This window comes from Dermacentor andersoni, chromosome 7 (assembly GCF_023375885.2).
Source record: "Dermacentor andersoni chromosome 7, qqDerAnde1_hic_scaffold, whole genome shotgun sequence".
NCBI classification, from domain to species: domain Eukaryota; kingdom Metazoa; phylum Arthropoda; class Arachnida; order Ixodida; family Ixodidae; genus Dermacentor; species Dermacentor andersoni.
Genome location: NC_092820.1, coordinates 329,304 through 351,717, shown reverse-complemented (window position 1 = coordinate 351,717; position 22,414 = coordinate 329,304). Strand labels below are relative to the sequence as shown.

The 22,414-nt window shown below is 48.5% G+C and overlaps 1 protein-coding gene across 3 annotated transcripts in view; it reads left to right on the top strand.

Annotated features, from left to right (window-relative positions):
- LOC126535679 (saccharopine dehydrogenase-like oxidoreductase) overlaps positions 1–22,414 on the top strand; it is a 227,825-nt gene that overhangs the window by 114,190 nt on the left and 91,221 nt on the right. For all 3 annotated transcript variants that reach the window (XM_050182499.3, XM_050182501.3, XM_050182500.3), the window contains exon 6: positions 17,704–17,846. In XM_050182499.3, the coding sequence (XP_050038456.1) occupies positions 17,704–17,846 (143 nt within the window). The remainder of the gene's footprint in view (positions 1–17,703; positions 17,847–22,414) is intronic.

The window sequence follows — 22,414 nt, the reverse complement described above, 5'->3', positions numbered from 1 at the left end:
GCGAGTAACGGTCTGGTGGCCTCCGCCGTCGAGTACTCCGCCTGGGCACCGGTGTTGACGGGTCGGGTGTGGCAACACCGGGTGCTGCCTGAGCCAGGACTGGGTCCCGGCTGGTCGCTTGAGATACTGCAGATCTGGAGAGCACCTCCGGGTACGCGTGTTCCAACATGAACACTTCAGCAGGTTCTGGAACAGCATCAGGCACCTCTGGCAGGGGCAGGCGGCTCAGGGCATCAGCAGGTCCCAGGTCCTTTCCCGGACGGTAAACCAGCTGGTAGCTGTAAGCTGCCAGCCTCAAGGCCCAGCGTACTACTCGAGGCGATGCCTGCACAGGAACTGCCTTGTCAGGCCCCAGCAGCCCCAACAGCGGCTTGTGGACTGTGACCGCCTCGAACTTCCGATCCTCGTGACTGTGACACTGGCGACGAAGATGGGATCCTCGTGACTGTGACACCCTCGTGTTACTTTGGTCACCATCGCGTAAAGTTGGTCTTTGTGAGAAACTGCTTTCCTGTTATACCGGCCCATATCGCGTGCTTCGCCAAGTGACAGATGTCACCTACGAAATCGTTCTCGCCACGCCCACTACGTCCTCTGCTGTGACTACCAGTGACATTGTCCACGTCGCCCGACTCAAGCCCTACAACTCTCCACGTGCCTTGGATATTTAACTGCACCGTGACGGCGCTTTTGCCGCCGGGGGGTAGTATTACGATATGATCGGTAAATACCCGAGAGACGAGCCGCCATGAGAACGACGACGAAGTGGGTCGGTGCCCTTGGCGCGAGTGAATGTCGGCCTGGCGCTCTGGCTCCATTCTAGTGTAAATAGTCTGTAAATAGCCTCTTTTGTCTGTGTCTTTCTACACGTAACAATATGATGTAACTCTGCTCAGTGCAATGCACATGGTGGCGCATGTGTAAAGCAACACGCCGCCCGCAGTAATTGCGAACTGCTTCCGACACAGCGGCTTTCTCCATGACGGAGGTTCTTTGGAAGCCGGGGATGCGGATGTGAACCAAAACACCGAGGAAGATGACAGTCGCTTCGACAGACTTCTGCCTCCGGATGTCCCGCTGGATGAATACATCCACATCGATAGGGATGTTGCCATTGCTGGTCGCCTCAACGATGACAAAATACTGGGTGTACTAGGCGACAAAGAGCCAGACTCTGATAGCGAAAATGCGCCCGTCATGGATACGTATGAAGTGCCGCGCTGCACTGCTAAAGAGGCCGATGACGCCCTTGAAGTTTTAGAGGACATCTGTGTCGTTTCTCCCAACAGTCTGCGCAGACTGCACCACCTACAAAAACTCCGAAAAATTTTGCTTTCCACGCAAATTTCTCGCTCGCAACAAGCAACAATAACTAGTTATTTCATGAAGAAAGGTATGTTGATGTTTTAGAAATGTTTTGTTGTTATTGTCGAAACCTCGTTAATTAGACATTCGGTTAATTCGGACATTTTCTCTGGTCCTGTGAAATCCGAATTGACAGGGTTTTAACTGTACAGCAAAACCTCATTAAACCGTAGTTGCCCAGAGCTTAGAAAATGTACGTGCTAAACGGTAGTACTGTTTAACTGAACTTGCATGAGATCACCCACTTACTTCTCGAAAACGGAACATGTAACCCAGAGAGAGTGTGATGAAAGGGGAAAAATACATGCAGTATTTATTCACTTCGCGCAACAAAAGTGTTATTTTCGTTTGATGCCGCGGCGGCCTAGCATGACGACAGCGGCCTCAAACGTACTGAAGCTGCATGCCAGCTTTTCAGCCAGCCCCCTCTTCTCGGCAAACACTCGCATGGCAGATTCCTTGTTGGCGTTACGTATTCTCCGTGTACGCACGCGGTATGCTGCAGAAGTCCCGGGGCACCCTTTTCATTGCCGGGTGCTGTTCATGTCGTGACAACTACATTCATGAGGCGGACGTAACGCACAGCTTCCGCAACTGTTGGGCCTGAATCGCCCGTGCTGTCGCTTCCCATGTAGTCCTCATCACTGTCGCTAGTCGACACTTTGGCAACAGCAGACGCAATGATGGCGAAAAGTCGAACCTCGTAGCCGACATCTCTTCGCGGTTGCAGCAGCGCTGCCAAGCAACTTCTTCGCATTCCAAATGCCACACACAGTAGTCAATAGCAGATCCCTGTCGCGTGCCAGCTCCGACTTCGTGTCACGTTCGACAGCATGAACGATGTCTGATTTTTCTTCTTTGCTGAGCACCTCGCGTCTTCTTTATCCAAGCTTCGGCATGACGCGAGTCCTCGATTGCATGATTCCACAACGCTCTCAGGCACGGCGCTAAAATGATGTTGATGTGGCTTCACGCGCAAACGCACAGGGCGCTTGGAGGCCGTTGTTTCGATCTCTGAGGCTGGTTGTTCTGCCGGGCCACCCGATGGAGACGACGCACCGCCGTGTTTGCACAACGAAAAGTGGAAACGCTACGTTTTAACCGATGCGTATGCAATAAGTTGGTACGGTTTATGCGGATACAAAATGCATTATGTTCAATGGCCGCTGAATCGGGAATTTGACTTTACTACTTTTCAAACGAAACTACTGTTTAAGCGGGTACGGTTTAACGAGGTTTTACTGTACTACAATTTATAACTGTTAGTCTCCCTGCGTGGTCCTTATGTGGTGTCGCGCACAGCGAGGAAAAAGAAAAAGATGGGAACAGTGGCGCACATTTCAAGAAGCAACAACATGCCATTGGTTCGCTGGCACCCTATGATGGGGTCAAGTTCACCGTACAACCAACACACTGTTTGGTTCGAGAAATGAAAGCGACGCTGGAATTCTGTCATCTCTTTAAACAAGTTTCGCACCTCCAACTGCTCTCCTTCTTCTTTGAGTAATGGCAGCGCAACAACCAAAGTTCCCGTTGCAAGTGCCATTTTCTCGAATTAAACTATGGATTGGATCTGAATGTGATCTGAATCTGATCTAATCCAATCCACCTGACATGCCGTGCGAAGCCGGTCTCATAATGAGCGTATGATTGCTCCAACTTCACAACTTCTGTCGCGTTCTGCTTCTAACAGACGACGTGCTAGGTTGCAAGATGATCAACAGGAGTGGGTCGTCATATTGATGTCATCAAAAACGTGGCTGCGCCCCGCAGCTGGCAACGTTGGCACGGAGTAGGCCAGTCGTGCGTGCCGGTAACCGAACGAATGTGCCGAACATTGATCTCCTATCGCGCCCCTTGTAAACAAATTTTCCACTTTGTTGGTGCTCTATCAGAAACAATGAAATCTATTTTGCAATCGCAAGTAGTTTTTCTCAACAGCTCGATTGTTCGCACATATTCACAGCATTGTCCACATACAAAAATATTAATGTGTTCATAGTCGGCTGCTAGGGGTTGCCTTATTCTAGGTAGCAGACAGAGCGTATCTTGAGGCTTCAGTGTGTAGCCATAAGCATGCCTTCTGTTAGGTCTGCAAGTGGTAAAGAATCAGAAAAAGAGCAGGCCTTATACTAATAAAGAACTTGTAAAGGTAAAGGTTATACGAGTAAATACGGTCACATTGTAGTGAAGCTGAACTACTACTAGTGAAACAACGGGTGAGTCGCAAACTAACATCTTATTAGAAGTGCCCACAAAAACAAATTACTCTACAGCAGTGTCACGTAGTGGTGACGGTGAATAATACAGCAGCAAAACTGTGAAGGACGAAACAAACTTTTTTATTGGGCGAACTTGTGCCCACAAAATCAAGTTGCACTCGAAGCACGGCAATATCGGCGAACACAGTCGGCAGTCGTCAAATTCTGATCTGCCGGTCAAGTGTGTCGGCTTTTATACATGAGCCATTGAAGGTTCCAGAGTAATCTGTGGTGCCCGCGTGTCTTCCAGAATAATCATCATCAGCCTGGTTATGCCCACTGCAGGGCAAAGGCCTCTCTCTCCCATACTTCTCCAACTACCCCGGTCATGTACTAATTGTGGCCATGTTGTCTCTGCAAACTTCCTAATCTCATCCGCCCACCTAACTTTCTGCCGCCCTCTACTACGCTTTCCTTCCCTTGGAATCCATTCCGTAACTCTTAATGACCATCGGTTATCTTCCCTCCTCATTACGTGTCCTGCCCATGCCCATTTCTTTTTCTTGATTTCAACTAAGATTTCATTAACTCGAGTTTGTTCCCTCACCCAATCTGCTATCTTCTTATCCCTTAACGTTACACCCATCATTCTTCTTCCCATAGCTCATTGCATCATCCTCAATTTAAGTTGAACCCTTTTCGTAAGCCTCCAGGTTTCTACCCCGTAGGTGACTACTGGTAAGACACAGCTGTTATACACTTTTCTCTTCAGGAATAATGGCAACCTGCTGTTAATGATCTGAGAATGCCTGCCAAACGCACTCCAGCCCATTCTATTCTTCTGATTATTTCAGTCTCATGATCCCGATCTGCGGTCACTACCTGCCCTAAGTAGATGTATTCCCTTACCACTTCCAGTGCCTCGCTACCTATCGTAAACTGCTGTTCTCTTCCGAGACTGTTAAACATTACTTTGGTATTCTGTAGTTTAATTTTTAGACCCACCCTCCTGCTTTGCCTGTCCAGGTCAGTGAGCATGCATTGCAATTGGTCCCCTGAGTTACTAAGCAAAGCAATATCATCAGCGAATCGCAAGTTACTAAGGTATTCTCCGTTAACTCTTATCCCCAATTCTTCCCAATCCAGGTCTCTGAATACGTCCTGTAAACACGGTGTGAATAGCATTGGAGAGATCGTATCTCCCTGCCTGACGCCCTTCTTTATTGGGGTTTTGTTGCTTTCTTTATGGAGGACTACGGTGGCTGTGGAGCCGCTATAGATATCTTTCAGTATTTTTACATATGGCTCGTCTACACCCTGATTTCATAATGCCTGCATGACTGCTGAGGTTTCGACTGAATCAAATGCTTTTTCGTAATGAATGAAGGCTATATATAAGGGTTGGTTATGTTCCGCACATTTTTCTATCACCTGATTGATAGTGTGAATATGGTCTATTGTTGAGTAGCCTTTACGAAATCCTGCCTGGTCCTTTGGTTGACAGAAATCTAAGGTATTCCTGATTCTATTTGCGATTACCTTAGTAAATACTTTGTAGGCAACGAACAGTAAGCTGATCGGTCTATAATTTTTCAAGTCTTTGGCGTCCCCTTTCTTATGGATTAGGATTATGTTAGCGTTCTTCCAAGATTCCGGTACGTTCCAAGATTCCGGTAGGTCATGAGGCATTGTGTATATAGGGCGGCCAATCTTTCTAGGACAGTGTTCCCACCATCCTTCAACAAATCTGCTGTTACCTGATCCTCCCCAGCTGCCTTCCTCCTTTGCATAGCTCCCAAGGCTTTCTTTACTTCTTCCGGCATTACTTGTGTGATGTCAAATTCCTCTAGACTATTCCCTCTTCCATTATCATCGTGGGTGCTACTGATACTGCATGAATCTATAGAATTCCTCTGCCCCTCCAAATGATATTGCCGCTAGGTGTCGCGAGCCAGCGCTGAGAAAGAAGTTGGGACTGGAACACGCTCTCGGCAAGAGTCTGGCACTGAACAAGAAGTATAGGCTGAGGAAGCCGGCTTCAGTTTTCACACGCCATCTTGTACAACTGTCTGTCTCGCCGACGCTGGGTACATCTTCAATTGTCTTTTCGGGACAAAACTGGTGGAGGTGTGGGGTACAGTTCATCCGATGCCACAAACCCCTCCTGGTAGCAGGAGTACCAGTCCTACACTAGGGAACACCCCTGTTCACCGGGCCGGCAGAAGAATCCGAAGATTGCCTGCGGAGCTTGATCATCTCTCCGCAACAACATCGACGCCCCCACGGACCGGTATGGAAGGAATGTCGACGTCTATATCGACCGTTATGCAAGGTACGGCCACAACGGCAACTCAGTACCTGCTGCAGAAGCTCCAAGTGCCGAAAGTGTTCCACGGGGATATCTTCGAGGATGTAGAAGACTGGTTAGCCCAGTTTGAGCGCGTTGCCGAGATAAACAAATGGAGCAACGCGGCGAAGTTGAGAAATGTCTACTTCAGCTTGGAGGATGGTGCCCGCACTTGGTGCGAGAACCGAAAAGGGCTCATCAAATCGTGGCTCGAGTTCCGCCGTGCCTTGCTGGAAACAAACACCAATGCTGATCGCCCTGAACGAGCCAAATGGGCGCTCCAATCCCGCATTCATCTGCCGAATGAGAGCGTGACGTCGTACGTCGAGGATATGACGCGCCTCTTCCGTCGGGTGGTCCCAACCATGTCAGAGGGAAAGAAGCTGCGCCATCTAATGCGGGGAGTTAAAGAACAGCTATTTGTTGGTCTTGTTCGAAGCCTGCAGAAGACCGTGGCTGAGTTCTTAACCGCAGCCACCACAGTGGAAAACATGCTACACCAGCACTCGGCTTTCTATGAAAGGCAATTGAACGCTACTTCACCTTCGGACCAGCGCTCAGCTCTGTACGACAGGCACGCAAATGCTGCTTCATTGACGGACGCGATTGCCTTTAGGAACGTGGACCTTCTCCGAGACCTTATCCGCTCTGTGGTCCGTGATAAGCTTCAACGGCTAAGCTGCCCGCCTCAGCCCACACTGGGTTCCATCTCTGCCCTCATGAGAAGTGAAGTGCAGCAAGCGATCCAAGCAGCAATGCGCCGCCTGTGACAGCACAGTTGCAGCGGCCATCGTATGCGGAAGTTTTGGGGTGAGTCCCTGTCTGCGCTCCGACCCATTTCGTCCCCGCCGCGTTATACGTCCCGCCGCTCCCATCACTGCAACCAATCCAATGTATGGGGGATCAGCGCCCGCTCGAAAGGAAATCTGATGTTTGGTGTACCCCGGACAGAAGGCCTCTGTGCTATCACTGTGGAGAAGCTGGTCACGTATACCGCGAGTGCCCATACCGCCGGCTAAGACTGCAAGGTTTTGCTGCAGATTCACCAAGGCCCAGATATGGCGAAAGGCCTAGTGCAATTCAAGAATACCTGAACCAGCAGAGTATGCCACTATTCCCACGGCGGCAGTTGCGCTCGCCGTCCCCCAGGCAATCTTCCCCAGCTCCTAGAAGCCCTCCAATGGCAGTGCAGGGACGATTGCCAAGCCCTCGCCCGGAAAACTAATAACAGCGACCTTCGGGGGTGAGGCCGCTGATAATCACCCTTCCAAAGACCTGCCATTGACGCGAGCATGGTCTATTCAGCACGATTCAGCGATGACAGCAGCCGAACTCAGCGACAGGCTCTCGCTAGACATACCTGCTGTGCTCGACGTCCGCCACGTTAGTGCGTTATTGGACACGGGTGCCAACTACTCAATCTTGTGCAGAAAACTAGCAACAGAACTTGGAAAAGTTATCGCGCCTTAGTCTGGAACGTAAATTTGTACTGCTGACGGGCATATCGTAACACCGTTGGGCATGTGCACGGTCAGAGTAGAAATTCGTGGGCCTATGTTTCCAGCCAGCTACCTTATACTCCGCGATTGTTCTCGGGACCTCATCTTGGGCGTTGACTTTCTGCGAGAGTGTGGTGCCATTATAGACCTCCGCGAGCGTGCAGTGACTTTTTCGACAGAAAGAGCAGCGACCAGCCGCGACAATTGCCGACGTAACACGCTCCGGGTGTACGCCAACAGTGTAACTTTACCACCACGCGCAAGTGTACTGGTAGTGGTCATATACGATGATCTGTGTGATGGCGAAGCTGTTGCAGAGGGCAATTGCTCCCTTTTGCTGACTCATGGTGTATGTGCAGCCCGCAGTCTTATTATGCTTCGAGGTGGACGTTCTGCACTCCTCGTGACAAACTTCAGCCAGGAACATCGGCACCTATTTCATCGAACTACTATCGCTTTCGCTGAGCCCATAGCAGATTTTGCTGAATGCTTTGTGTCTATGACAAAGGACAACCCAGCTCAAACACTCAGCAATATCGACATCAATTCAAACCTTTCGGAGGAAAAACAGAAAGCGCTGCGCGAGTTGCACCTTCGGTTCAAGGGGTGCTTTGCATCTTCTTCTAAGGTACGCCAGACGCCCATCATGAGACACCGAATAATCATGTGTGACCATTCTCATCCCATACAACAACTGCCTTATCGCATATCGGCGAAAGAGCACGTGATTAATGCACAAGTGAAAGAAATGCTTGACGATGACGTCATACAACCATCCCAAAGCCCTTGGTCGTCGCCGGTGGTCCTCGTCAAAAAGAAAGATGGAACGCTTCGGTTCTGTGTTGAGTGTAGAAAGTTGAATAACGTCACAAAAAAAGACATTTATCCACTTCCACGGATCGATGATTCGTTAGATCGACTGCGGCAAACCAGGTATTTTTCATTCATAGATCTGAAGAGTGTGTATTGGCAAATCGAAGTTGACAAATGAGATCGCGAAAGAACTGCCTTTGTTACCCCAGATGGACTGTACTAATTTAAAGTACTTCCATTCTGCCTGTGTTCGGCACCAGCCACATTCCAGAGAATGATGGACACTGTTCTGACGGGTCTGAAGTGGCACAGTTCTTTAGTATACTTAGATGACGTCGTCGTATTTGCGGCAACCTTCGAAGAACATTCGAAGCGTTTAGAGGCGGTACTTGAAGCGCTCCGCTCCGCTAATCTCACACTAAAGCCAGAAAAGTGTCACTTCGGTTACAAAGAGCTGAAGATTCTCGGGCATGTCGTGAATGCTGATGCCGTCCAGCCTGACCTAGACAAAACATCTGCTGTTGCTGCTTTCCCAACTCCTCGTGACAAGAAAGCATTACGTTGCTTTCTCAGTCTGTGTGCATACTATCGTCGCTTCATCGCTAATTTCTCCCGGATTGTCGAACCACTCATACGCCTCATGCGAGGAGACACACCCTTTGTTTGGACGGATGAGCGGTACGCAGCCTTCACCGAGTTACGGCAGCGCCTGCAGGAATCACCCGTCCTCGCTGACTTTGACGAGGACGCTGACACCGAGGTGCATACCGACGCAAGCAACATCGGTCTTGGCGCTGTACTTGTTCAACACCAGGAAGGCATTGAGTGAGTGATCGCTTACGCCAGTCGCACCCTTTCACGCGCCGAAATCAACTACTCCACCTCTAAGAAAGAGTATCTAGTGGTTGTGTGGGCCATCATGAAATTTCGGCCTTATTTCTATGGTTGCCCTTTCAAGGTGATGACAGACCACCATTTCTTGTGTTGGTTAGCGAACTTGCAAGACCCGTCTGCGCGACATGCTCGATGGAGTCTCTGTCTGCAGGAGTTCGATGTTACCATCGTCTACAAATCCGGCCGCAAACACGAAGATGTGGACACGTTGTCGCGCTCTGCCGCTAAAGTTTGCAATAAGGACATGGACGAAGACAGCACATTCCTTGGGGCCCTCACCACATCTGACCTGATCATACGGCAGTGCGAAGATGCCGAAATACGCCCTCTCATCGATCACCTAGAATGCAAGCATGTTACAATCCTGAGTGCCAGTGACAAAGAGTATCTATTGGTCGTACGTGCCGCCCTCCGTGATGACATTCTCTTAGCCTGCCATGATGAGCCCACGTCTGGACACTTGGGATTTTCATGTACTCCTGCAAGAGTACACCAGATGTACTACTGGCCCAGACTTTCTATCGTGGCGAAGCGTTACGTGCAAAGCTGCCGTGAGTGTCAACGTAGGAAATCACCGTCTTTGAAGCTCGGGGGGTTACTCCAACCCATCGCACCACCTAGCGTGCCCTTTGACCAAATCGGCATGGATCTTCTGGGACCCTTTCCCTTGTCAGCGAGCAGAAACAAGTAGATTATAGTCACCACAGACTATCTAACACTCTACGCTGAGACAAAGGCTGTGCAACGTGCCGCGGCTTACGACGTTGCCCAGTTCTTTATCGATCACATAGTCCTCAGACATGATGCCCCATCACATGTCATCACTGACAGAGGAACTGCATTTACAGCCCAACTGATAGAGGACATATTCGAGCTGAGCTGCACGCAGCATCGCAAGGCGACTGCCTATTTTCCGCAGACCAGTGGACTGACGGAATGGCTAAACAAAAGCATTACGGACATGCTGTCTATGTGTGTAGGCGTCCAGCATATAAAACAAGGGATCAAGTCCTGTCATACGTTACATTCGCGTAGAACACCGCCATTCAGGAAACCACACGATTCGTACCGTTCGGTCTTGTCTACGGGTGGAGGTCCAGACCACGCTAGATGCTATGCTCCCGCACGAGACCGACGCATTACTTAGTTTCGAGGCCGAGCCACTTAATTAGCATGCAGAGGAAGCTCGTCAACTCACGCGCATACACATCAAGAAGCAGCAGAGTAGACACCCGACGCTACAACCTTCGACATCGGCAAGTCGAGTACCAGCCAGGTGACCAAGTCTGGATGTGGACTCCAATCTGTCGCCAGGGCTTGTCTGAGAAGCTGCTGAGTAGATACTTTGGACCCTACAAACTGATACCCCGAGTTTGTGAACTATGAGGTCATTCCCAACGGTGCCGCGTTGCCTCGGCGTCGAAAGCAGCATTTGGAGATAGTGCATGTTATTCGCCTCAAACCATATTTCGCACGTTAAGGTGGCGCCAACCCGATCTCATATGACTTCCAAACTTCCACTCTCTTGTTTAGTAGGCCTCGGGTCGATGCTTTTCTTTTGGCGGGGGAATAATGCCGCTAGGTGTCATGAGCCAGCGCTGAGAAAGAAGTTGTGACTGGAACGCGCGCTGAAAATGAAGTAGAGGCTGAGAACGCCGGCTTGAATTTTTGCACGCCATCTTGTACAACTGTCTGTCTCGCCGACACTGGGTACATCTTCAATTGTCTTTTCGTGACAATATTGCCGGCTTTGTCTCTTAATGCATACATCTGATTCTTGCCTATTCCTAGTTTCTTCTTCACTGCTTTTACGCTTCTTCCATTCCTGAGAACATACTCAATTCTATCCATATTATACTTCCTTATGTCTGGTATCTTGCGCTTGTTGATCAACTTTGTACCACTTGCCACTTTGGACATCGTCATATTACCATTCTTGACCATCTTGTTAGTGCCGCTGCCATTCAACCTGACCCTGACAAGATTCGTGTTGTCCAGAACTTTCCTGTCCGTCCTACACTGCCGACATAAGAAGCTTTGTTAGCTGTGCTAGTATTTTCGTTGTTTTATGAAGAAGTTTGCTGAAACCGCTCGCCCACTCACCGAGTTACTTGAGAAAGACATTGCTTTCACATGGGGCCTCGCTCAAACCAAAGCCTTCTCCGCCCTCGTACGCTTGCTCACGGTTCCCCCATTGCTGGCTCACTTCACACGGATACAGTGGCCATGGAATTGGAGCTGTACTTGTTCAACGGCAGCGTAACGCAGAGCGCGTAATTGCATATGCCAGCCGCCTCCTGTCACCCGCCAAGAGGAATTTTTCTATTACCGAATGGGAGTTCCTGGCGTTAGTTTGGGTAATTGCCAAATTCCGCCCCTACTTGTATGGCCACACATTTTCCGTGGTTACCAATCACCATGCTTTGTGCTGGCTGTCCTCACTTAAAGACTCTACTGTATATTGGGTAGATGGGCGCTACGGCTCCAAGAATATTAATTTGCTGTTTTATACAAGTCAGGCTGTTTGCACAAGAATGTCAACTGCCTCTCCCGTCATCCTGTCGACCGCCCTGAATATGATGTGCATGACACCGACACTTGCGTCCTGGCCATTTCTGGTCTGCATGACATTCGCACTGAACAGCGGCGTGATGACTGCTTACGTGTTCTCATTGATTGCCTCAATTCTGGACATTCAGAGCCTACGCTGCACAGGTTTGCACTCCACGACGACATTCTCTGCCATGCCCAGAAGAGCCAGAATTTTTACTCATTGTACCACGCCATCTCTAGACATCAGTTCTTGAGCAATTGCATTGCACCCCTACTGCAGGCCACCTCATCATTTCATGTACTTAATGACTGCATAGGCCGCCGCTTCTAGTGACCAGGCCTGTACCGCTCTGTGCACCGCGCTATGTTGCAGCCTGTGTGTTCTGTCAGCCCTGCAAGAAACCTGGTGTGCTGCCCGCTGGACGCCTTCATCCCATTGATATGCCCTCAGAACCATTCTTTCGCGTCGGTCTCAATCTTCTCGGCCCTTTTTCGACAACGAAATCATGCAATGAGTGGGTCATTGCCGCAACTGATTACGCAACCCGGTACACGATCACATGAGCTTTGCGCACAAGCTGTGCAACTGAGGTTGCAGATTTCCTTTTACATGACGTCATCCTCCATCCTCCACTGATCGCGGCCGCCCCTTCTGTCCCGAGTAGCTAAAGACCTACCTCATTCCTGTTCTGCCGAGCACAAAGTTTTCCACTGCCTACCAACCATAGGCAAACACTCGCGGAGCTGCTCAATCACACGTTGACAGAAATTCTGTCTATGTACGTTTCTGACGACCACAGTGATGGGGACAGCACGTTATCCTTCGTGACTTTCACCTATAATTCGTCCCAACATGAGACCGCTGGCTTTTCACCCTCTTACCTTCTGTTTGGCCACCAACCTTCTTTGCCCTTTGACACACTGCTTCCTTCCTCGACGAACATTCCCAATGAATAGGCTTGAGAAGTCTTCGTCCGGGCTCATGTGGCACGCCAGATTGCCGGCTCATTGAGTCTCAGGCCGCGCAGAAGATCCGGTATGACAGCCAACATCGGGACATTCAATTTCCTCCTGGCTCCATTGTCCTCCTATGGACACCATGTCGCTGCATCGGCTTGTCTGAAATGCTGCTGCCGTGCTACACAGGGTCCTACGAAATATTGCGTCAGCTTGGTGATGTCAACTACGAGATCGCTCCGCTGGACTCGCGTGTCCCCATGGATGTTGTGCATGTGTCACGGCTGAAGCCTTACTTTGCCACGAGTTCACCTCCCTTATAGTTAGCGCCGAGGCCCCTTTACAGTCGCGGGTTATGTTACGGAGCAACCAAGAGTGCCGCCAGTCAGAAGATGATTTGATGTGTAGAGGTGAAATCAGTCTCGACAGCCATCTTGTTCATGCATCGTTGTCTCTCTTTTAAGTATTGTAAGTGCAGTTAAACGTTGATATAATGAAGTTGGCAAAATCGGCAATTTGTTCCATTATTGTTAAGAACGGCCCACTGAAGTGCAAGTTTGCCAGCCAGTTGCGACAGTGGCGTCAATTTTTCCTGGAGCGCCACCGCAAACCTCTAGCCTTGGCGTCACTAAGTCGACTGTGTGTGGAGAACAATATGCGCGTCCTCAACTCTCTGTCGCTGGAGCCGAGTTCGACGAGGCAGGCTTTGTGCCTGAACCCGCCACCACCAACCTGATCTGCTGTGAGAGAGGGAGTTGCCGCGGGAACGTCTACGGAGACCCCTTCCCACTCGTCGTTTAAGACGCAAGACAATGGACACCACGGCGGCCGCGCTGCGGGGGGTCAGCTCCGAGTTCTGCGAAGGCCGTCTGCCTTCGGGGGGGACCGTGAACCTGTGCGGGTGTGTGTGTAATCCCTCTCGCAAAAGGGCGGCTTGTCTCGTGGTCGAACGTTTCCCTCACCGTGGGATCGAGGGAGGACCGAGTGTTTATAAACCGCTGTTGTGCGGCTCTCAGTACACTTTCTCTCGTAGTCATGCTAGACTGATGAACTCCAACGTCCTTATGTAGATACTGTAAATAAACCCATATACCTCGTTCTCGATGAGAAGCAGTCCTTCCTTCAACGTCCTCAGCGTAGAAAAGTTGGACGACGGCATAGGCCAGATACCTTCTAATTCATGCCCGACTCCAATCTCGACAACTGATTACGAGCGATGGGATTGAGCCCCCAATCCTAACATTATATAGAAATTTCATTGTATTGAAATTCGAGCTTAAGTACAGTCACTGATCGACTTTTCTTACATGGAAAAGGGCTGCAGAATTAATTTCAATAAGTTTGGGAGTCTGTAATGAATGATACAGTTTCATGCCACGTAATTCGACGGTATCATCACATCGGCGGTACGAAATAAGCGAAGCCACCCATGCTTTCACATGCACTCCAATGCTATCAGGAAAAGCACTGGCAGCGGGGAGCAAATGCTTCGTCTGCCCCTCGCTCCAACAGGTCACTGAAACTTGAGATTATGCAATCGCCAATACTGTTACACATAGACACTGATGTATTCAAAGCCTAGCCACACGAAATATTGTGAAAATGCTCAAAAAACATTGTTCAAATCCATCCAAGACCTTCTCCCTGTTCTTGAACACCGTCGACAGTATGAACAAAGGAATACTGAATTCCTTGGCTATGGCTGACTTCTTTTTTCTTGCTTTCTCTACCTCTTTATGAGGGTAACTTTAGGCTCCAAAGTAAGCGAAACACGGCCATCCCCATGCATTTGTTGCAGTATTCAATAAATCCATAGTCCAGCATCGCAACTTACATGGTGTAACATGCGGATCCATAAATATAGAAATGCAGAGTAGTGGATAAGCAAACTGATCACACTCCGCACCCATGTGAGCATGCACGTTGCAGAGGTCACATTAACTTTCTCACGCTTGTGGCACTGGGTCAGGGACCAGAGTGACGCTCCGCTAGCATTTTCAATGAGATCGCAGCTGGCTGTGAGGCGTTGATAAGAGGCTTAGAATCCAGTGGAATTTGCTACAAACTTACACAGTCCTGTCACTATCACACAAAATATGAAACCTTTGGGCAGTGACTTTTTCCCAACATTTTCGCAGTTGAGATTTCAAACTATACAGAGTACGTAACAAAAGCATTTTGGGATAAGAAGTCAAAATGCATGGCATTGACACCAAGCCAGTAAAAAATTTCAGCTTAACTGATATTTCGAGATATCGGAGTTTGAGTTAACGGAGGTGTCCTGTATGGTGCTTGCATTCCAGCAAAGTCGTGACCCCACCGTGGTTCACACTGCGGTCTGAGCGGAACACCCAGTAATCTTCAAGCTAGAAACGCCGACTATTTTTCTTCGGTCTTATCTCATTCACCGGCGAAAGCATGTCGCCTTGAAAAAAAGTCCTTTCTCGAAACGTGGGCTCCTGCTTTCACCTTGTTCTCGTTTTGCTAATTGTCTTGAACTTCCATTTCCCACCTTCCCCATGTTTTCCCTGGATCACCATCGAAGTGTGACTTCTGCAACACTGTGGCAGCACTTTTCACCATGTGAGAGGGTGCTGTTCAACTGTGGAGGAGCAGTTGCCTTTATTAAATAGAATCAAATGATATTTTCCCTCTGAAACTAAAGAATTAGTGACATTATGTTTTACTGAATACCAATGAGATTCTAAGTTTAAAAGGACACTAAAGGAAAATATAATTTCAAGTTTAAGCGATAGGTTAATGCTGGAGTACAAGCGTCAGTAATCAAGAAATTGAGGTAACTGTAGGACACTATTTGAGACTCCACTGGACATCTTAGTATTAACCCGATGATGTAGCAACTCCTCATTATAATTTTGTCACTTGTGCTCAACCACTGATAATAAAAAGAAAATTGCATTACATTATAACATAGAAGAAAATCCTACTTGTCTACTACCCGCTGTGGTTGCTTAGTGGCTTTGGCATTGCGCTGCTAAGCATGAGGTCGTGGGATCAAATCCTGGCTGTGTTGGCTGCATTTTGATGGGGCGAAATGCAAAAATGCCCATGAACCGTGCATTGGGTCCACATTAAAACAAAATAGGTGCAGGGCAGTGGCACCATCATTGTACCATTCGTCAGGGGTGGGTGTAAGGTGGTCAAAAATAACACGGGGTCCCCTACTTCAGCGTGCCTCATAATCAAATTGTGCTTTTGGCATGTAAAACCCCAGAATTTAATTCTTCACTGTCTGCTTCCATTTGATTTTTAGAAGAAATAACTCGTTCGTGTTACCCTTGTCAGCGGGTTGTCAAAAGGTTTTCGTGCGATTACGTGCCAACTGTGCTCTCCCGTTTTAGTAGTTACTGTATTGTGTAGTCCTGCACTTGTTTTCCTGGCTTGCGAAGCTAATAATAACGATGCAACCACAAGCATGCAATATTCAAGTGACTTGATAGATGGACCTTGTCATACTGTCGCGTCTCGCTGTGGGACAATTGGGCATGGCATCGAGAAAAAAAAAAAGTTGCACCTAACTTTTGTTCTGGCCTAAACCTGTACAATTCTATGCCCTTACAAAGATCTCAAACATGATGCGAGGCCAACGTTTTAACCAGAGGGGTACTACTTGTAGTTTGGATGTGCCACTATTTTTTTTTATTTATTTCACAATAACCCTAAAGGCCCTCTAGGGAGGGTATTACATAGGGTAAATGTTACATAGGTGAGGTGAACAGTGCGTAATGTAAATACAATGGAAAAACAAAGCTGGGAAAAAATTAATTACAGTGCATCAACGTACAAACACAAAAAAATAATGATAGTTATCAGTACAGCAACTCTAAATGGTTTGCACAAAATATGACACTGTCGTGGAAGCTTGGTTAACGGCGCATTAACAAACAAAAAAAGGAAAAGGAACATGTTTACAAATCAGAGAGTCAGACGTGATATATTAGGTATTCATGGTACTGCGTAGAGCGTCTGTAAATTTTAAGGCATTTGTTTCGGTGACAATGTGCGATGGCAGATCATTCCATTCTTTCGAGGTGCGAGGTATGAATGACTGACCAAATGCGAGGGAATGACACATTATGCATTTAACTTTGCAAGAATGATCCCGACGCGGAAAAATGACTGAGGGTTTACGCATGAACTCGTTATAAGGGGATACGTGATAATAGAGCTTATGGAATAGTGTTAAATGAGATATATTACGGCAAAGTGACAAGGCTGCAAGTTTGGCGCGATTTTTTAATGCTGTTATACTTGTTTCTCGTGAATAATCTGAAAAGATGAAGCGTACAGCACGGTTCTGCAGGGCTTCTAAGTCAGTTATTAGGTATGCTTGATGGGGATCCCATATGGCTGACGCGTACTCTATTTTAGGGCGTATTAGTGTTGTGTATGCCAATTTGCGTAAGTGTACGGGAGCTTGTTTGAGGTTATGTTTAAGGAAACCAAGCGAACGGTTTGCAGAAGCGAGGATATGGTTAATGTGATTATTCCACGTCAAGTGGAATAATCACATTGCCAGTAAAATTGCACTCCATGCCGCTGTGATGTGAAATGATGTGATGCCATCTGACAGCTAGGAGTGAAAACACCTTCGTGGCTCCATGGCATCCAAGACTGTGGTGTGCGTGCGATCTCGGATGCTTTGTACTCAGTGTGAGATTAGAAAAAGCAAAGGTTGATTTTGCCATTTTCTTTTTGCTGTTGGGAGGAAAGCAAGTAACAAGAGCAAATTTGGAACGAAGCATCTGCACTGGTAGCTGTTACACAGTTGTGTGGCTATGGGTGGGCTGGCACGTGAACTTCCAGGCGACAAGCAAAATTTCTTCGGGCAGCAGAAAATTCCATGTCCATGTGATGTCTTGGGATGCTGTCTGCTTTGTCTTGGCTTGGTTTCTGGTTGTGCTTTCGCAGATTATGCAGAAAAAGAATGCCTCCATGACTGCTGGCATTTACTGAATCAAACATCTTTTCAAATCTGTGTTGAGGTTATACCCTGCGCTTGTAATTAGTTGTCTGTCACAAGTGGTTGAGGGTGTGTGTTTCTTGTGTGTAGGGCATGAAGATCAACTACGGCACCTGGCAGAGTGCCATGTACGGGCTGGCGCATGCGTCCGAGCTTGTCGATCTGCGCCGTCAGGCTCGCGAGAAGCTCTTCACCAAGCCACTTCCCCCACGCCATACACGTCTGGATCGCAGGTATGCATATCGCAGGCAGTCAGCAGTCTTCTGCATTTTTCTTTATTTCACGAGCTGGGAAGTTGGCTAGATGTATTTATTTATTTATTTATTTAAGACCATGCGATCCAAGGACAAATCAGGGGGTGCATAACAAAACTAGTTAATGAGATAAACATTATACAAAAGATGGAAGTAATTAAAATATGGTTTGACTGCTGAGCACACCATAGGGAAACACAGTCAACATCCAATTTTTCAGACTCCTTAGAAAGGGCTCCCAGGGGCTCATGCCACAGGCACATCTTAAATAGCTCTGAAAGCATGCCAGTATACTTGTTAGGTGTATCAGTGCTCAGGCTGTGAAAGGAAACAGCCAGGTTAGGTGTACATAATTAATACACAGTGTCTGGTGACAGTTGCCCCTTTTCGCTCCTAATATGCTTTGCCGCAATACATCGCGTTTCACCGTGTAACACCGCTATATTGTAGCAAAGCTGATCTTTGGGAACCAGCATTACTCAACCATATGCAATTATACAATTTCAAATTGCAATGCAGTGCCCATTAGATCATTAGTCCTTGCAATCAATTGTTCCCACTAACCTAACATCTTGCATACTTTATTCGAGTATCCACTGAATAATTGCAGGAGAATTGTCTCCTTTCCTGACGCCATTCCTAATTGCCATTTTCTCACATTTTTATGAGCGTCGTGCTTTTGGATGCAGTGTGAATATTGGATGCAGTGTTATATTGGCAACCATGATAAATTTTATTATCAATTTACCCGATTCTAACGTGCCCCCGAGTCTAATTCATAGCCAATTTTCACAGATTTAGAATAATAAAATAGAAGTGCACTTGAATGTAACAGGCCTCGGATTCATAAAAAAAGATATAGTATGCCCTTCATTCACAATCAGAGAAAAATGAGGGGTGCAGAATTCACCTTCACAGATGCGAATTTTTTTTTATTGAGCTTTCATAAGGAAAGCTCAATAAATTCTTGTAGTCTCAAAGCCCATCGACCAAGCCACCCTGTAGGATTTTTAGGGATGAGAGCCAGCAGAGAGCATAATGGTCAGTGACTACGGAAAAAGGGCGACCGTAGAGGTAAGGACAGAACTTCTGCAGTACCCCACGAGAATCGTACGCCTTTCTTCAAAAGACTAGTGAGGGGTCTAGCAATCGCCGCAAAATTTTGAACAAAACGAGGAAAGTACGAGCATAGCCCGACAAAACTTCGAACATCTGCGGCTGTCTTCGGAACCGGAAAGTCTCGGACAGCGCGAGTTTTGTCGGGATCAGGCTGTACTCCGGAAGCATCAACAAGGTGGGCCAGAACAGTAATTTGGCAGCGGCCGAAACGACATTTCGACGAGTTAAGTTGCAGCTTTGTCTTTCGAAATACATCAAGTATAGCTGTTAGACGCTCAAGGTGAGTGTCGAACGTGGGCGAGAAGACGATGACGTCGTCGAGGTAGCAGAGACACATGGACCATTTGAAACCACGGAGCAAGGAGTCCATCATACGCTCAAAGGTGGCAGGGGCGTTGCATAATCCAAACGGCATTACGTTAAATTGGTATAGGCCATCAGGTGTGATGAACGCGGTTTTTTTTCTCTGTCCATATCGCCAACAGCAATCTGCCAGTATCCAGAACGAAGATCAATAGAAGAGAAATAGCTGGAACCGTGGAGGCAGTCAAGAGCGTCATCTATACGTGGGAGCGGGTAGACATCCTTCTTAGTAATGTTGTCCAGATGGCGGTAGTCTACACAGAAGTGCGACGTGCCATCCTTCTTTTTAACCAACACTACAGGTGACGCCCAGGGACTCGAAGAAGGCTCAATGATGTTTTTGTCTAGCATTTTGTTGACTTCACTTTGAATTACTCGGCCTTCTGACGCAGAAACTCGATACGGTCGTTGGTGAATACGAGTAGCATCGCCAGTAAGAATCCAATGCTTGACCGCGAGCGTCTGTCCTAAAGGGTGATCGTCGAAGTCGAAAATATCTCTGTAGGACGATAATACTTGGTAAAGGTCTTCAGCCTGCGCAGAAGACAGGTCCGTCGCAACCATTTTCTGTATTTTGGGATCGGCGGCCGAGGCTGGCACGATGGGCCTGCTAAGCTCGCAAGAAGCATCGGTCGATAAAGTTGCCACATGATGGTCGCCGAGACAATCAACGTTGGCAAGGCAAATAACTTGCGGTAGAATTTGCTTTGCCAATCCAAAGTTAAAGATAGGCATGAAAGTGTGGTTCGCAGTAATAGTAAGTATACTGTGAGGCACGGTAACATCATACTGTAATGGAATGTTGGGCAGAGGAGTGACGAGGTACTCGCCATCAGGGACTGGTGGGGAAGACAAGAGTTCAATATAGGCTATTGATTTTGGCGGCAGGCGAATAAAGCCGGTGGGGCTTAGGCGGCACTGGGGTGTGTCAGAAGGTTCTGCAAGAATCAGCAACTCAAGGCGAAGGGTACTGGAAGAGCAGTCAATAAGAGCAGAATGCGCGGAGAGAAAATTGAGGCCGAGAATGAGGTCGTGGGGGCAATGAGCAATCACGGTGAAGAGGACAGGAGTGTGGCGGCCAGCGATGCTGACACGTGCCGTACACATGCCGATGATAGGCGCAGTACCGCCATCCGCAACACAGACGACGCATGTCGACGCTGGGCTGAGGAACTTGTTCAGTCGTCGGCGGAAGGCAGCACTCACCTGTATCGATGAGTGCCGTGACAGGATAGCCATCAACATCCACGTCAAGAAGGTTTTGGTTCGTGTGTAACGTGAGCAGAGGATTTGAGGGCAGGGTGGACAACGCAGCTTCACCTCCAGAAGCTGCAGTGCCTAGTTTTCCGGCTGGATCCGGGAGGCGGTAGGCGACGGAGAAAAGCGACGGGGTTGGGACGAACGAGACTGATGGTGTCGAGATGAGGGAGAGCGGCTGTAGCGAAGGTTCGGGGCAGGAGCATCAGCGGCAATGGCTTCATGGCGGGTGGCATAGGGAACAGAAGGTCCAAAGGGGCGGGAATGAGTGGCGGTGTATATCCGAGGAGGTGGTGGCCATCGGTTGCCGCAGTGACAAGCGACGTGGCCGATGCGACAGCAGTGGAAGCAGATTGGCCTGTCATCAGGGGTACGCTATTCGAATGGGTTGCGGAGAGATGTGGCAGAAAAGGACTGCCGAGGACGAGGAGGGCTGCTAGAGAACTGGGGAACCGCGGGTGGAGACGAAGACACGGAGTTGAGACCCAAGTTCTCAAATTCCTGTCTGACGATGACCTGAATCAGCGCAATCGTGGCTGCTGGTGATCGGGAGGCGTCGCGGAAAAAGCTGGCATACAGGCGGCCTCGAGCTCGCGGCGAACAATACGTGTTACATCGTCACAGGGGGTGGTCTGACACGGTCGACCCTCACATGTCGACGTAGCAGCAGTGTTGGGTAGCCGCGTGATGTGATGTGTGATACGGCGGCTCTTAGCTTGTTCAAGGTTCATTCTTTGATGATGGCGTCGATAGTCGAGACGTGACCGAAAACAAGCAAATTGAAAGCATCGTCAGCGATGCCTTTTAGCATGTGCGACACTTTGTCTGCTTCAGACATCGTATCGTCAGCTTTGCGGCAGAGAGCCAAGACGTCGAGGTTGTATGAAACGTACGGCTCTGTAGATGTCTGAACACGAGACACAAGAGCCTTTCTCGCGGCAGCCTTGCACCCAATGGGGTCGCTGAACAGTTTCCTGAGCTTTTCTTTGAAACTGTCCCAACTGTTTATCTCGTCGTCATGTGTTTGGTGCCACACGCGTGGGGTGCCGCCGAGATAAAAGATGACATTGGCGAGCATGATCGTTGGATCCCACCTGTTATTAGCACTGGCGTGTTCATAGAGCTTGATCCATTCGTCAACGTCCTCTCCCTCCAGGCCAGAGAACACACCAGGGTCGCGATGTTGTGCAACCGTGATGATTGGAGCAGTCGGACAAGCCGAAGCCGTTGCAGAGGCTATCTCGTCACCGGGAGTCATGGTGACAAACTTGATGTACCGACCAGTCAGGAGTTCCGTGGTGAGGACGGAGATCGCTGACCTCCACCAGAATGTTACGTGTGGAAAAACACAGATGAAAGAGGCTATATACAGGGTATTTACACTGAAGCCAGACCACCAGGCCGACACTCGACCATGCCAAGGGCACAGACCCACTTCGTCGTCGTTCTCACGGTGGCTCGTCCCTTGAGTATCGCTCGATGATATCGTAATAATATCTTTCTGGTTACTAAATACGAAGTCTAACACATTTCCGTCTGTACATCCAAAACGAGTAGGAAAATCAACGAACTGGAAGTGCCCATAGGTCATTATTAGCTCGCAAAATGCAGACTGAAGCAATGACCTATTATTCTGTACAGGACATAGGTTACGCCATTCAACATCGGGCATGTTAAGACCACCACCAAGAATTACCTTTTCAGATGAATGGGCTGAGAGGGACCTTGAAAGGCTGATAAATGGTTCAACAGTGTTCAAATTAGGTGATCTGTAGAAAGAACCGACAATAAGGGCATTTCCATCTGAA